This window comes from Leopardus geoffroyi, chromosome B1 (assembly GCF_018350155.1).
Source record: "Leopardus geoffroyi isolate Oge1 chromosome B1, O.geoffroyi_Oge1_pat1.0, whole genome shotgun sequence".
Lineage (NCBI taxonomy): Eukaryota > Metazoa > Chordata > Mammalia > Carnivora > Felidae > Leopardus > Leopardus geoffroyi.
Window position 1 is genome coordinate 58,210,027 of NC_059327.1, and position 17,156 is coordinate 58,227,182.

The window sequence follows — 17,156 nt, forward strand, 5'->3', positions numbered from 1 at the left end:
AACTGCATGGTGGGGCCCTCAGGTAGCTCAGTTGGTTAAGCATCTGACTTTAGCTCAGGTCATGATCTGTGGTTTGTGAGTTTGAGCCCCACATTGGGCTCTGTGCTGACAGCTCAAAGCCTGGAGCCTGCTTCAGATTCTGTTGTCTCCCTCTCTCTCTGCCCCTCCCCCACTCACACTCTGTCTCTCTCTCTCAAAAATAAACATTGAAAAAAATTTTTTAAAACTGCAGGGCAATATTTCTAATGAACATAGACATAAAAATCTTCAACAAAAAAATTAGGAAATGGAATATAAAAATAAGTTTAAAAAATGATTCACCATAACCAAGTGGAATTTATTCCAGGGATGCAATGGTGGTTCAATATTTGCATATCAATCCAAGTGATACATCACATCAATAAGAGAAAAGATTAAAAACCACATGATCATTTCAATAGATGCAGAAAAAGCATTTGACAAAGAACAATATCCATTCATGATAAAAACTCTCAACAAAGTAGGTTTAAAGGGAACATACCTCAACATAATAAAGGCCATATATAAAACAAACTACAGCTACCATTATATTCAATGGGGAAAAACTGAGAGCTTTTCCTCTAAGATCAGAAACAGGACAAGAATATCCATTCTCACCACTTTTATTCATCATAATACTGGAAGTCCTAGCCATAGTAATCAGACAACAAAAAGAAATAAAAGGCATTCAAATTGCTAAGGAAGAAGAAAAACATTCACTATTTGCATATGACATAATACTATATATAGAAAACCCTCAATACTCCACCAAAAAACTACCAGAACTGATCAATGAATTCAGTAAGGTTTCAGGACATAAAATGAACATATAGAAATCTGCTGCATTTCTATACATTAATTATGAAGCAGCAGAAAGAGAGATTAAGAAAACAATCCCATTTATAATTGTACCCAAAATAATAAGGTATCTAGAAATAAATTTAACCAAGGAGGTAAAAGACCTGTACTCAGAAAACTATAAAATATTAATGAAAGAAATTGAAGACACCACAAACAAATGGAACAATATTCCATGCTTATGGATTGAAAAACAAATATTGTTAAAATGGCCATACTACCCAAAGCAATCTACAAATTCAATGTAATCACTTTCAAAATACCAACAAAATTTTTTACAGAACTAGAACAAACAATCCTAAAATCTGTAGGGGACCATTAAAGACCCTGAATAGCCAAAGCAATCTTGAAAAAGAAGAACAAAACTGGAAGTATCACAATTCCAGGTCTCAAGATATACTACAAAACTCTAGTCATCAAAACAGTATGGTACTGGCACAAAAATAGACACCTAGATCAATGGAACATTATAAAGAGCCCAGAAATAAACCCACGCATATATGGTCAATTAATCTATGACACAGGAGACAAGAATATGCAGTGGGAAAAAGACAGTCCCTTCAGCAAATGGTGTTGGGAAAACTGGACAGCAACATGCAAAAGAATGAAACTGGACTACTTTCTTATACCATACACAAAAGTGAACTCAAAATGGATAAGTACCCAAATGTGATTCCTAGAAGGAAACATAGGCAGTAATCTCTGTGACATAATCCATAGACATGTTTTTCTAGAAATGTCTCCTCTGGCAAGGGAAACAAAAACAAAAATAAACTACTGGAAACAGCAAAGGAAACCATCAATGAAACAAAAAGACAACCCATGGAATGGGAGAAGATATTTGCAAGTGATATATCTGATAAGGGGTTAATATCCAAAATATATAAAGAATTTATACAACTCAACACCAAAAAAAAAAAAAAATCCGATTTAAAAATGGGCATAAGACATGAACAGAAATTTCTCAGAGAAGGCATACAGATGGCCAACAAGCACATGAAAGGATGCTCAACATCACTCATCATCAGGGAAATGAAAAGGACACTCCTAGGCTAGCTGTTTACCATCTTTAGGAACTGGCTAACCCTCAGAAGGGCAGTCCCTCCAAGGTCAGCAAGGCTTCAAGACATCAAACCATCAGAACATAGAAAATAAAAGACATGGTTAACACACCCACAACAGGAGCAATATCAACCTCCTCACATGACTTATGTTGTTCCTTTAGGACAGCAACAGTTCATACTCATGCTTTCAAGGTGAGGCTTTGGCAGGCAATCCACAGTAAATAATGTCACTTCCTTCCCTCGGTGGGTTAGGGCTCAGACGGCAAACAGAGTATTTGGATGCAGTGATCACCTGCAACCCTCCATAACTGGAGGACTGGGAAATCCAAAACTCCTCTACCTCTGCCACTTCTTCCTTTTGGAGCCCAAGTAGTCTCAGGAAACTAGGTGTGACAGACTGCCCTATGCCAATTCTAGTCCAACTCAGGGGAAGCTCTTGTCCCAGGAAGGTTTGCTGTTTCCAAGAATTCCAGTGCCCCATGGCATTCATTTATTTCCTTATTACAGTCTCCCAAAATGTGCTCTGAAACACAGAAGAGTATGGGTGAATTCCTCTCTTTGTGGAGTTCTAAGATTCCCTCATCTGATCACTGACTCAGGCTATTAATAAAATGTCCCCACTCTGCTTTCCAGTGGCCTATAAAGCTCTGTTGGGACTTCTAGGTGTTCGGAGAGCTCCTTTTCCAGCTGCCAGAGACTTGGTTGACCGCAGAGTCAAGTGCTTTGTTGAGGAAGTGCATCCCTGGCCTGCAAGGTTGACATTTATTTTGCCCTCTTTCCTTTGCCTGGCCAGCTTCACTAACTAGAATTACATTGAACCACAGGCTGAGTATAGAGGGAGAATTTCGTGGTCCGCATTGATCTGAGTAAGACCGATGTTTGTTTTCCTAATCTAGAGTCTCCCAGCCAAAGACCTCTGCACGAAAATCAGTGCACAGCTTTTAACCCATCTTCTTGCTGCATACTCAAGAAGGTGACATGTACTAACCCAGCTCTCTACTCACCCTGATCACAGATACATTTTGTCACCAATACTTAAGGATTGTTCACTTTGAGAACAGAAGTGACCACAAAAGCTAGACATCCTGACATCCCAACAGTCTCTAACATTTCTCACACTCTGACACCTGCCATCCTAGAAACATCCTCATTACACTTGCTAACCAGGGTCCAAAAGGAAACTTTCACTATGCTGGAGAAGAACATCCAGAAAAAAGCCGTAGCATTCAATAATCATTTCCTTCTAAGAAACCATCAACTATGACAGTCAGCTTCTTTTTACAGTAAAAAAGGCACCACTGCCAATTCTCACTCATTCCACAAATGACTAGCCACAGAAAACCCTCTGCCCCTGATATTAAACAATCCTTCCTCTTTTGAAATGTTTTAAAATTGCTCATTTGGGGGTGCCTAGGTGGCTCGGTGTGTTGAGCATCTGACTTCAGCTCAGGTCATGGTCTCATAGTTCGAGCCCCATATTGGGCTCACTGCCGTTGGCACAGAGCTTGCTTTGGACCCTCTGTCCCCCTCTCTCTGCTCCTCCCCCATTTGCGCTCTCTCTCTCTCTCTCTCTCTCTCTCTCAAAAATAAACATTTTAAAATTATTAAACATTTAAACATTTAAAAATATTAAACATTTAAAAATATTAAACATTTAAAAATATTAAACATTTTTAAATAAATAAAAAATAAATAAAATTGTTGTTACCTTGCAGCCAACCAAGGACTGCCCAATGTACCCAAAGAATTACAATCACAATTAGTAAGTATTCTCTGATTCTAAAACCTCACCTCAGAAGGCCTACAGGACACTCAAAATTTTCTTTTTATGACAAAAAAATTACTTTCCTTTTGAACATTTTTTAACTCCTGCCAAAACAAAAGTAGACAGTATGTGGGTTTCCTTGCCACAAGTTTATGAATAAACAGCCTTTATTAATTTTGTCTTGGACTTTGTTTTGTCTTGACACTTAATTTATAAGAACCATAGTTTTCTCAGAGATGCATCACAGGCTTGAAACTTCCCTAAGATGACACCATAATTGCTCAGATGTCTTGTAGAGACAACGTGAAAGGCTTAAGAGCCTAATGTAAGTTTAAATTGGATGCTCATTTTTTTTTATCTTATAGTGTAAACAGGGGAGAGGGACAGAGAGAAGTGTGTGTGTGTGCAAAAGGGAGAGAGAGAGAATCTTGCTATATTGAGGCCCCAGTATCATCTGAGACAGTGGGCTTGGGTTGGACAGCTGGCACCTTATATTTAGCTAACAAAGACACTGAGCAAATATTTCTTCCCAATATTCAAATTTGGAGGAAATTGTTTTTCCCAAATAAAGCCTATTTGCTTTCATCTCTGCTTGCAAACTGCCAGTTCTTGCCTGAGCTCATCCAATATTTACAATACTTTATGAAAAGCAGCAAGGAATGGCCAAGACTCTGACTCTAGGCAACATCTTCCCCTAAGGCAACCGGCTCCATGAACTCATGATCTGACTTCTGAATTATCACGGAGAGCGGCAGAGGGGCTTCACCGAATGATTTCCTATGGTATGACCAGACTCACCTGTTTCCAATTTTCTAAATATAATCCATTCTTCACCATCCATGGCTCAACTGTTAAGACAATGTCATATATCTTCGATTTTTGTTACAACAACACTCTACTTCCAGTATTAATTTCTATATGAGGGAAAGAATAGACTGACATAAATTTTTAATGCAGTGTCTTTTTTTTTTTTATGTTTATTTATATTTGAGAGAGACAGAGCGTGCACCAAGGAGGGACGGAGAGATGGAGACAGAATCTGAAGCAGGCTCCAGGCTCTGAGCTGTCAGCACAGAGCCCAACGCAGGGCTTGAACTCATGAGCAATGAGATCATGACGTGAGCTGAAGTCGGATGCTCAATGAACCGAACCATCCAGGCGCCCCTAATGAAGTGTCTTAAAGATAATAGTCTGGCCATTCATGTGGTATGGCAGCCTTTCTCCCTCAGGACATTTAGGGTCCCAGATTCATTTTATTTTGTGCTTAGCCATATGCTATTGCAGAAGTAAGCAAGCTTCTTCTGTAAAGGACAAAATAGCAAATATTTTAGGCTTTGCAGGCCATACCGTCTCCATTGCAACTATTCAACCCTGCTGCAAAAGCAACCACAGACAGTAAGTTTTAAAAAATGAACGTGGTTATTTTCCAATAAAACTGATTTATGGACACTGAAATTTGAATTTCATGTAATTCTCACATGTCATGAAATATTATTCTTCTTTTGAGTTTTTTCAACCATTTAAAATGTAAAAATAAGTCAAAAACAAGGCCAGATTTGTCCCATGGGCTGTGGTATGCTGATCCCTGTGTGAGAAGGTTGTCCTCATCTGCATGGTTGAAACTGAGTCACAGGCATGTCTATGACCCAGCTCACATGGTATGAAAAGAGGGAGTCTGGAGCAAGAAATTTTGTTTTAAGCAAATTTTGTTTTAATACCTTTTTGTTCACCTTCCACTGGGAAGAACTTAGTCACATAGCCTCACCTCATGGCAAAGGAAGCTGGAAAATAAGAGTTAAAACTGGCTGGTCACATGCCCCAGAAGAAGGGGAGAGCGTACAACAAATAGCTTTCTGTTACACAATCCCAAGACTAGTTTCTAAGAACCTCATTAGGGGTCAGTAGCCTGATGTACTTCATATAAAGTTGTCTAAGCCACTACTTTAATTCTGCAGCTTCCTGGGTCTAATTTTGCCTTAATGTCTCTTTCACACAGCTGCATGAGATGAAATGCTCTCCAGTTCTCTGTATCATTCTTCTAATGATCTATGTCCATCTAGAGAGAAACTAGAGAAATATTCTTGGCTCGTGTCTAAAGTATACTGTATACATGATGCAGTGTTAATCTATGAAGACTGACAAATTTTTGGGGTCCTTGATGAGCTCTCACATATAATTATAATGATATAGTAGTTATAACTATATAATAGTTACATAACAGTTAGGGACTCATGTGTGTATCAGGCCAGTAAACTGCTTTAGAATCTCAAGTACAGCTGAATTTTTTTTCTATGGCACTATCCATTAGTGACACTTGTCCCCTCCCCAACCTTTTGGCTTATAAATATCCTGGGATATTAAAACGGATATACAACCATAGAGAAGTGTCACACTGGCCCCTCAGTAGCTGAGATAGTGGTGCAGATGGAGCAAAATCCTCTAAGGCTCCAACCAGAATATCCATTGCTGATGTCCTGAGTTCAAGTAATGGGAAGTTGCCAGAACTCACAAACATTACCCACTAACTGACAAGAGCCAGCACAAGTGAGCGGGATTGATGTCAATCTATCACTTCCAGAAGCTGGATAGAATGTAAAGAGGTTAAGATCTGATTTTATGGAAAGGTCATAAATGAGATGAAATTTTTCAATTGGTAACGGAACTACAGACAAAAACTTCACTGGGGATGGATGGGATCCTGACGGAAAGAAACTGAAGGAGCTAAAGTTGATGGGATTACATTTAGGAAGCAGATTTCTTTTCTACCTCCACTGACTTCAAACCGACTCTGTGGAATCCTCGTCCTCTCCCCCTTCACAGTATCTGGAGCAGATCCCAAAAGATTTTGGTCATTTTCAGCTTTGAGAACAGCTTTAAGATCACTGTCAGGGTGCCACTACGCAGGAGAGTTTGAAGACAGGGAAGAAGGAAAAGGGAAACAAAGTCAGTATTTCTCAGCCGGACCCAGGATTGCGCTGCTGCATTTCCCTTTCATTCCATTCGGTCAAGTGCTTCACGCAAACACTAATGTCAGCTGGTAGTTTGGAAGAGAAGTTCATCTCTACAAATAAATATGGTACTGTCCCTTCTCTTCTCATTCTCTGCTACTATTCTATTACTTGCCCAAACTACTAAAAACTAATGTAAATCCTGTTCTACATTCTCCCCCAACCCATTCAATATACTTGTGGCTACAAAGTCCACCATTCTGTACTCTGGTATCCTGATATGTGTAAAAATAATAGAAGTGTCATTCCTTCTAAACTCACAATAGTACCACCCAAATCTAACCTCCTCCTATGGTCCCTCAGTGCAGACGTACCTCATTATACTGCAATTCACTTTATTGCACTTCACAGATAATACGTTTTTTACAAATTGAAGGTCTATGGCAACTCTGCATCAAACAAGTCTGTTGGCATCATTTTTCCAACAGCATTTGCTTACTTCATGTCTCTGTGTCATATTTTGGTAATTCTTACCATATTTCAAACTTTTTCATTATTATTATAGTTGTTATGGTGATCTGTGATCAGGTGTCTCTGATGTTACTATTGTAATTGTTTTGGGGTGCTACAAACTGCACCCATATAAGACAGCAAACTCAGTCAAAAAATATTATATGTTCTGACTGATCCACTGACCAGCTGACATCCATCTCTTTCCCTGTCTTCAAACCTCCCTATTCCCTGAGACATAACAATATTGAAAATAGACCAATTAATAACCCTGCAATGCCCTTTTAAGTGTTCAAGTGAAAGGAAGAGTCACATGTCTCTCACTTTAGATCAAAAACTAGAAATGATTAAGCTCAGTGAGGAAGGCATGTCAAAAGCTGAGATAAGTTGAAATCTAGGCCTCTTGTGCCAAAGAGCAGAGTTTTGAATGCAAAGGAAAAGTTCTGGAAGGAAATCAAAAGTGTTACTCTAGTGAACACACACATAAGAAATCAAAACCACCTTATAGCTGATGTGGAGAAAATTTGAGTGGTCTGGATATAAGATCAAATTAGCCATAATATTCCTTTAAGCCAAAGCCTGATCCAGAGCAAGGCCCTAACTCTCTTCAATTCTGTAAAGGCTGAGAGAGGTGAGGAAGCTGCAGAAGAAAAGGTGGAAGCCAGCAGAGGTTGGTCCATGAGGTTGCAGGAAAGAAGCTGTCTCCATAACAGAAAAGGGCAAGGTGAAAGAGGGAATCCACTCCTAGTGAAGAAACTGTGATAATTGTTGAAATGACTACAAAGGATTGAGAATATTATGTAAGCTTAGTTGATAAAACAGCAGCAGGGTTTGAGTGGATTGACTCCAATTTTGAAAGAAATTCTGCCGTGGGTAAAAAGCTACACAACAGCATCACATGCTAAAGAGAAATCCTCATGAAAGAAAGAGTCAATCAATGCAGAAAACTTCGTTTTTGTCTTATTTTAAGAAATTGCCACAGCCACCCCAACTTCACCAACCACCACGCTGATCAATCAACAGCCATCAACATCGGGGGAAGACCCTCCACCAGCAAAGAGATTATGACTCACCAAAAGCTCAGATGATGGTTAGCATGTTTTAGCAATAAAGTATTTAATTAAAGGATGTACATTGCTTTACATGTACATATATTATTATACAAAAATGCCATTGCACACTTTGTAAACTACAGTACATTGTAAGCATAACTTTTTATATGCACTGGAAAACCAAAAAATTCATTTGAGTTGCTCTCTTGTGGTATTTACTTTATTACAGTGGTCTGGAACCAAACCCACAATATCTCTAAATAGTACCACTGTCCACCCAGCTCTGCCACCAAAAACCCAGAAATAATTTTTGTCATTCCTTCTCCCTTGAATCCATTTCCAATCCATCAAGTACTGTCAATTTTGTTTCCCAATTTGTCCATTTCTCTTGGTTTCCACCATCATAACCAGGTCTCAGCCAAAATACTCCACTCTCATCTGGATTAATACAGTAATCTCCTAATCGATCTCCCTTCATCCAATTTTGCCTCTTCTAATCCAGCATGTTGAAGACAAAATGAACCTAACGTGCTTCCCTTCCGACACCACGTCTATCCTTACCTCTATATTCCCATTTGAACTCTTCCGTGTTTTCAATTACTGTTGGGATAAGAACTGAAACCTTGACTAGAGCCTACAAAAACCAGTATGATTTGATCTCTGTCTACCTAGTTTCATCTCTTTCCATTCAACTCTTCAATTCCTGGCTTCCTTTCACTTCCTTGAATATACCATGTTTTGTTATCTAGGAAACCTTTGCATGTTCTGTTTCTGCTACTGGGAATACTCTCTCCCTTTATCCACTCTACATTTGCCTACTTCTCCTCGGTCTTTAGATCTCAATGGAAACATTGCTTCCTCAGAAGACTGTCTCCCTTCAACCCAGAGACTACATCATTGCACCATTATACACTATCACAGCATTGTGTGCATTTCTTCTCAGCCCTTCCCAGTGCCTATTAAAGCACCTGGTATAGGAAATGTCAAACAAATATTTTTCAAATCAACCCTTGCTCTGGGGGCTTCAACTTGCCAAAAAGAATAATATCCTGCTTCTTATTTTGAATCTTGTTTCAACTGCCACCTGCATACTTCTTTTTGAAAAAAAAAAAGTCAACACACCAAAAATTTCTATTTATTTTGAATTTATGCCCATGAGTAGTTCTAATAGTTGGGGAGGCAAGATAATATTATACACCCCTCTTTACTACAGATATTAAGCTCAGAATGCCCAGCAATAAACTTGACTGTCTAAAACAAACCTCTCTTGGGGCGCCTGGGTGGCTCAGTCAGTTAAGCATCCGACTTTGGCTCAGGTCACGGATCTCACGGTTTGTGAGTTCAAGCTCCGCATTGAGCTCTGTGCTGACAGCTTGGAGCCTGGAGCCTACTTCCAATCCTGTGTCTCCTTTCCTCTCTGCCCCTCCCCTGCTCATACTCCATCAATCTCTCTTTCTCTCTCAAAAATAAACATTTAAAAAAATTTAAAACAAACCTCTCTCATATCATGGTTAGATACTGTGGTAAATATGTTGAATAAGGGAAAAGGGTCTCTTTTAAAATTAACCATAATAAAATGCTTTATATATGTACTTTGCTCACCTTGTAGTTTTCACATTGTTCTATCATTATTTGTTGACTTATAGTATCCGTTGAATATACACATAAGTATGCTTACTCATCAGTAACAGGAACTTTGTGTTATTTGTCTTAGTAAACTCAGCCCAAGTTTGCACATGGTAAACATTTAGTAATTCTTTTTAATATAATGGATTTAGTCCCCTCAGTTTTCTGAGAAATCCTTGAGATAAATCTTTATGTTTTCTTTTCTTTTTCTTTTATAAAGAGAGAGAGCAAGCAGGGAAGGGACAGAGGGAGAAGGAGAGAGAGAGAAAGAGAGGGAGAGAATCTTAAGCAGGCTCCATGCTCAGTGGGGAGCCCAACAAAGGGCTCAATTCCATGGCCCTGGAATCACGACCTGAATCAAAATCAAGAGTCAGACACTCAACTGACTGAGCCACCCAGGTGCCCTGAGATAAATCCTTTCTAAGTAGGATTTCTCAGAATATTCTGAGTTGTCCCTTTTATCATTAATATTGCTTATTATCATTAATATTTCTAAATGAATATTGCTGATGATAAGAATGAAAACAGCTGATAATTATTAGGCACTTACATGTCAGATGCTGCAAAGCAATTTATATGCATTTAACACTGATAATAATCCTATGAGGAGCACCTGGGTGGCTCAGTTGGTTAAGCTTCCGACCTGGGCTCAGGTCATGATCTCATGGTCCAATGAGTTCCAGCCACACAACGGGCTCTGTGCTGACAGTTCAGAGCCTGGAGCCTGCTTTGGATTCTGGTCTCCCTCTCTCTGCCCCTCCCCCACTCATGTTCTCTCTCCCTCCCTCTCTTTCTCTCTCTCTCTCTCTCTCTCCCCCCCCCCCAAGAATAAATAAACATTAAAAAAAAAACTAACACTGATAAGAATCCTATGAGATGGGTAACATCTTAATGCAATTTACAATCTAGGTGACTTAGAAATAAAGAGGTTAAGTAATTTGCCCAAGGACACACAGAGTGTTAAGTGGTAAAGTCTAATAGTCCCTTGGCCATATTCACTGCACTATATTACCTCCCATCCTTTTAAAAAGGCTGCAGCCATAGGCTTCTATTTTGGATATAAATAAGTATGATCCTGTTGGACCCAAACCTCCTGAAGACAACAAATATAAGTTCTGCACAAAATGCAAAAGGGAAGGAAGTAAGGAAGGTCAGAGGAAAGGAGAGGAAAGGAAAGAAGAGAAATGGAAACAAAGAAAACCTGGAGTCTCCAGAGTAAACAAAAGCCTGCAGAATCTGGAGGGAATCTATACTTGCAATAAGAGATTCCTATTTTTACAAGTTCCAGCACAAGAACAGGTCAAAATGAACACCTTATGGGGTAGCTAGCTCCAGGGAGAAAACTGCAGCCTCTCTGGTCTAAAGAACAAAAGGACAGAGTTCAGAGCAACCACAGGCACTGAAAAGTGAAGGGCAAAATCCCAGAAAAGAGAGCTTGAGAGACAGCGTCCCAAATTCTGTGTATAAATCTGTGTATTCTCTGCCCAAGTCCCTGACTGATCCTTGAACCATGCAGCATGCACGTACAGAAAATACCTCAGAGCAGCCCAGCTAAAGATAAAAGAGCTGAACTGAGTTTTTAACTGCTGCCCAAGAGATAGAAATTATACTCTGATGTGAACTAATTTAATTGCCTGCTGAAACAAAAAAACCTCAACGCTTTTAGAGGACTATACCAGAATTCAGAGTCTTTACAGCATAACAGTCACATGCCAAGATAAATTTGAAAGTATTCAGTTTATTAAGGACCAGACAAATGTGACTTCATCTCAGGAAAAAAGACGAAGGAAATTAACTCTGAGATGACCCAGACATTTCAATTAGCAGACAAGGATTTGAGAGCAACTATTGTAACAATGATAAACCAACTACTAATGCTTTCCTTGGCCTTAGAATATTCCAGGAAAACATGTTTACAATGATGAAAAATATAGTTGATTTCAACAGAAAAATAGAAACTTTTTAAGGGACCAAATGGAAATTATAAAACTGAAAAACACAATATCTGAAATTAAAAAGGCAGCTTTGCAGGTACAACTTTCTTCCTCGGAAGAGTTCTTTCTCTTTTTATATAAAATAATCTTTTGTTTAGTCTCTCCAATAACTAACCTTACCTATCTAACTACTCGGTTCCTCCTGTCTTGAGTGTTCAGGGCCTGATTCTAGTATTTATGACTCATATAATCTCTATGACTTGATTCCTGACTTAATTTTATGCCACTACCCTAATTAATACTTTTGTCTAATTTGACCTAACCCTGCATCACATCTGCAGTAGTTTTAAAACATGCCCATGGGGCACCTGACTGGCTCAGTTGGTAGATCATGTGACTCTTGATCTCGGGGTTGTAAATTCGAGCCCCATGTTGGGTGTAGAGATTATTTAAAAGTAAAATCTTTTTTAAAAAGTCCAAATTTCATGACATTCCTTCCTCCAAAAAGTGGACCTTGATTCCCCTCCCCTCGAGAGTGGACTGGACTTAATCATTTCTAATAAAAAGAATATGTCAAAAGTGGCAGTGTGATTTCCAAGATAAGGTCATAGAAGGCATTGAAGCCTCTTCCTTTCTTTCTTGGGTCATTCAACCTGAGGGAAGCCACATCATTAAGGCATTCAAACAACTCTATGGAGAGGTACACATGGAAAGCAACTCAGTTCTACCAATAGCCAGCAAGAGGTATTCTGCCAATAGTCATGTGTTATGGGTTAAATTGTGTCCCTCTCCCCCAAAAGATAAGTTGGGAGTCTTAACCCCCAGTACCTAAAAATCTGACCTTATCTGTAGATAACTCTAGAGTTTTTACAGAGGTAATCAAGTTACAACAAAGTCATTAAAGGTAGACTAAATCCAGTATGACTGGTGTCCTTATGAAAAAGGGAAATGTGGACACAGAGACATGCACACAGGGAGAATGCCAAGTGGAAATGAAATCAGAGATCGGGACGAAGCAAGTACAAGCCACAGAAGATCAAAGACTGCCAGCAAACCACCAGAACCTAGGAGAGAGGCATGGAATAGATTCTCCCTCACAGCTGTCGAAAAGAACCACTCTGCCAACACTTTGATCTTGCACTTCTAGCCCCCAAGACCAGAGACAACACAATTCGGTTGCTCTAAATCACCCAGGTTGTGGCACTTTGTTACAAAAGCAGCCCCAGGAAACTAACATATCATGTGAAAGAACCACCTTAGAAGCAGATTATCTAGTCCTAGGGACAAGCTTTCAGATTACTGCAGCCTTAACCATTGATCTTGACCTCCGCTTCCTGAGACAACCCTAGTCAGAACTGAGACAGCCAAGTTGCTACTGAATTCCTGACCCACAGAAATTATAAGATAACTATTTGACGTTTTAACTACTGTTATGGACTAAATTGTGTCCTCCACCCTATATTCATATGTTAAAGCCCTAACCCCAAAGTGACTGTATTTGGAGACAGAGCCTTTACAGAGGTAATTAAGGTTCAATGAGATTGTTAGGATGGCACTCTAATCCAATATGACTGTTGTCCTTGTAAGAAGAGGAAGAAATACAAGGGATGGCCACACACAAAGAAAAGGCCATGTGAAAACACAGTCAGAAGGCCGCCATCTGCAAGCCATGGAGAGGGGCCTCAAGAGAAACCAAACCTGCTGACATCTTGACCCAGACTTCTTGCCTCCAGAACTAGAGAAAACAATTTTCTGTTGTTTAAACCACTTGGTCTGTGGTATTTTGTTATGGCAGCCCCAGAAGAATAATGCAGCTGCTAAAATTTGGGGATAACTTGTCCCACAAGAATAGTTTACAAGATACTTTCCCACACCAGCCCCCTAAACACACACATTTTCCATCTCCATTCACCACCCAAAATGGTCCCAACAGTCTAGCCCCAAAGTACACAAATTAGAAATGTCAGCAGTATTTTTTTGAACAGATTTGATGTTCTGAAACTCCATTCTCTCACAGATTGTGGAAAAGGCCCTGTGATAAATCCATCAAGTGACAAGCAATTCTCACCTTCAAGTGAAAATACTAAAGGATGACAATTAGCCTGTGCATGACCCTGTTCGATTTTAGACTATGACCATGACCAAGATCATAATAGAACTTTGAGAAGAAAAGAAGCTTATAATCCTAACCCAATGGAGAACTTCGGTCCATTGGAAATAACCACTACCTTCTCTCCGCTTCTCTTAGCAGCCTGGTCCTCTGCTGTGGATGTTGAATTATATGAAACTGTTAACCCCTCAACCAACAAACACTTGCTCTTCCAGACCAGTGACTTATCTCCATTAGATTTTTTAATTTATTACAGTTCCTAGCACAGAGCAAGCACTCGACAAATGTTTACGGAATGACTGGATCCAGAACTGCCCCCCACCCCTTTAATTCTACTGGAGGCAGTCCTATGCCAAGACTGTAAAAAGGCAGCACTGAGCTGTGAACCTTGCTCATTCATCTTATCCCCTCAGAACTCCTTCTGCTGCAGCTCCTGACAAATTCAAAGTCTGGTCTGTTTGATTTCTCTGGCAATTTTTAGCTTCTTATTGGCAGGTAACCTCTCTCGAATTTAACTCTTGCCTGTGCCTTTACCATCACAGTGACCATTTTCTGCCTCACATTTTCTGAACACAACCCTAAGGGCCCGTGCATTCCATTAGCCCTCCTCGTGGGCCACTTCTCAGCCTTCATACCTGGCCTGAATCTTTACCCCACTTATAATCAATCAGCACCCTTAACCATCCTACCTATTCAACTCCAGGGCTGAAAACCTGAATCTTATGACTTGATGGCTTTAAGTCTCTTTGGTTTGGGTTCCTGGAATTGTGTTCTACTGACTGGTAAGGGGGGGAGGAGGGATTAGTTCTGCATTATTTTTAATGCGTATATAATAAATATTATAAGAGCCACAGACGTGTGCATGAATGTGGTTGCAAAAGCTAATCTTTTCAGTGTTTCCTTGGCCCCAAACTCCAAACTCCTTTCACCCTTTCCTACTATCAAAGGGAAGTTTAGGTTTGTGTTAAGTGTCAGAGGTGACCACACTTATTGGAGGCAAAAAAGGAGCTGGAGTATCCAGTAATATCAATATTTTTAGTTATATTTCATAATTAACCCTGACCTATACCTTTAGATGTATTTAGAGGTTCTTGAGCTAATTTCTGGAAACATTCAGGGGAAACTCTTTTTAAAATACACCATCTCAAGGAAGATCCTTAATGCATTCATGAATGAACTAAGGACACAATTTGCCTTAAAAAGTTCCCAAGCAGTTTCTCCAGCCAAAAACATTTGGAGGCTGAGTACTTAAGTAAAAACACTGTAACTATTCATAATAACAGCTAATATTTGGGACGCATGGGTGGCTCAGTTGGTTAAACAGCGTGGTCTTGATTTTGGCTCTGGTCATGATCTCACCGGTCAGGAGATCAAGCCCCTCACAGTCTCTGCTTTGACAGTGCATCCCCCAAAAAACACAGCTAACATTTATTGAGTGTTTTTACAATATGCAGGCTAATGTGCTCATGTGCTTAATAGGGATGCTCGCATTTAATCCTGCCAACCGCCCCATGACAAAACTTAAGCACAAAAGAGTAACTTGTCCAAAGATACCCAGCTGGTAAATCATCAAGTGGGATTTAAACGACTTGAAGTTTCTGAATCCAGAACTCCACTGCCTCTTGGGTTTCTAGCAGCTTTACTAATAACATTCCCTTCTGGTATTTAGCTGTTGGCATAAAGTATTTCACTGGGTTATCTCATCCTTTTGTTGCCAGGACCTGGATAAGGATAGAAGTGTCTCTTGGACCAAGTTATTCACGTCTAGAAGAGAGCCCTTTGACACTGTGTCAACACTTATCCAGGAAGTACTCAATGTTTACTGAATGAATGAAGCCAGTTTGGAATTTGTTAAAAATAAATGACTCTTTTATAACCATTTAAGAATTTAAAAAAGAGGGGCAGTCTCAAAATCGTCTCTCATTAAGTGCTCACATGGAAAACTGTGCATTCCATTTTGGTGATTCGGGAGGGTGAAATCACAGAGATAACTGGGGGTGGAGCGGGGCAGTGGAAGGTGGGGAGGATTATTCTGTAAGAAAAGAGGACAGAGTGCTAGACCCAAAGAGATAAATCTAAATCCTAAATCTAAACTAAGTCCATAATGAATGGTCAGAAAATCCAAGGGGAGGGAAAGACACCAAACTTCGAGGAGACCCTCGAAATACGTTTCAACATTCCACCCTCACTCTCAAATGTTCACATCTGAAAGTTACGTTGGAAATTACCTGGGTCGCCTTGGCGACTTCCCGAGATGGTGCCGATACTTCTATAATGAAAGGTCAGTATGAAACGCAACAGCGTCCAGGGGCATGAAACGCGCCAGCTGCTTTGCCAGAGAAGGCCAGCCAGGTAACCACCAGCGCATTAATGTGGGGTGCGTACCAGGCCCAACGCAGTTTAGGAAGCCCGCTGCAATGGATCAAAGCAGCCACCAGATGGTACTCCAGGCTTAGGATCGAGGTGGACTTCCGGCCCTCCCCACCTCCCCCTTCACCCCCACCAGCCCTTCGGCAAGCTCCCAGGAGGGCGTCCAGGCCAACCCCGCCGCTGTCTTGCGGCGACTCCCAGCTACGAGGTCAAGAGTCGGGCTCCCTTTGAATGGACTCAGGCACTGGTCCAGGGGTGCAAGTGCCTCGCGACAGGCCGTTACCCTGCCCGCCCCGCGCAGTGGGCGCTGACCCCAGGCGGGCCTGCGCGCGCGGCGGGCGGCCATAGGCTGCGGCGCTGGGCGGGAGGGGGCGAGGCAGGCCGGGGCGAGGTGGGACCTGCCCCGGCCCCCGCGGTGGGCGGCCAGAGCGCGTGGGGCCCGGGCCCGGGACAGGCAGCGGATCCTGGATTGCGGTGCGCTGGGCCAGTCTGCCACCCGGCCCAGGCCCGTTAGGGACCCAGACGCTGAGCGCAATCCCCAGCCGGGGAGTTTCAGCGGCGGGGGTACGACCCAGGTGGCGTTTCCGGAGTTGGGAGGCACTACCTGACGCGGCTATTTTGTTTTTCTAGTTTTCAGCTACCGAAGGTTGGATATCGGACATGAATTACTCACGGTTCCTCACGGCCACGAGCGCAGCGAGAAAGCCTTCTGCCATCCGAATCATGAGTGAGTCCTGGGCTGGCGCCTCTGCTCCGGGGCGGGGGGTGCTGCAGAGCCACTAACGGTGGTGCCTAGGGTCCGCGCCAATTGCACCCTTTCATTAAACTGTGAAAGCCTCTGTGAGCCAGGCTCTGCGTGCAAACCTGAAGCAGGCACAGACTTTGTTTTCGGAGAACTCGT

The 17,156-nt window shown here is 41.2% G+C and overlaps 1 protein-coding gene across 7 annotated transcripts in view; it reads left to right on the forward strand.

The window, feature by feature from the left end:
* Positions 1-16,349: 16,349 nt before the first annotated feature.
* Positions 16,350-17,156, forward strand: part of AADAT (aminoadipate aminotransferase) — a 33,471-nt gene continuing 32,664 nt past the window's right edge. For 2 of the 7 annotated variants that reach the window (XM_045463122.1, XM_045463151.1), the window contains exons 1-2: positions 16,350-16,463; positions 16,886-16,982. In XM_045463122.1, the coding sequence (XP_045319078.1) occupies positions 16,916-16,982 (67 nt within the window). In that variant the 5' untranslated portion in view covers positions 16,350-16,463; positions 16,886-16,915. Of the gene's footprint in view, positions 16,464-16,559; positions 16,983-17,156 lie in introns of those variants that run through there. The other 5 variants (XM_045463130.1, XM_045463157.1, XM_045463138.1 and 2 more) reach the window with 5 other exon arrangements.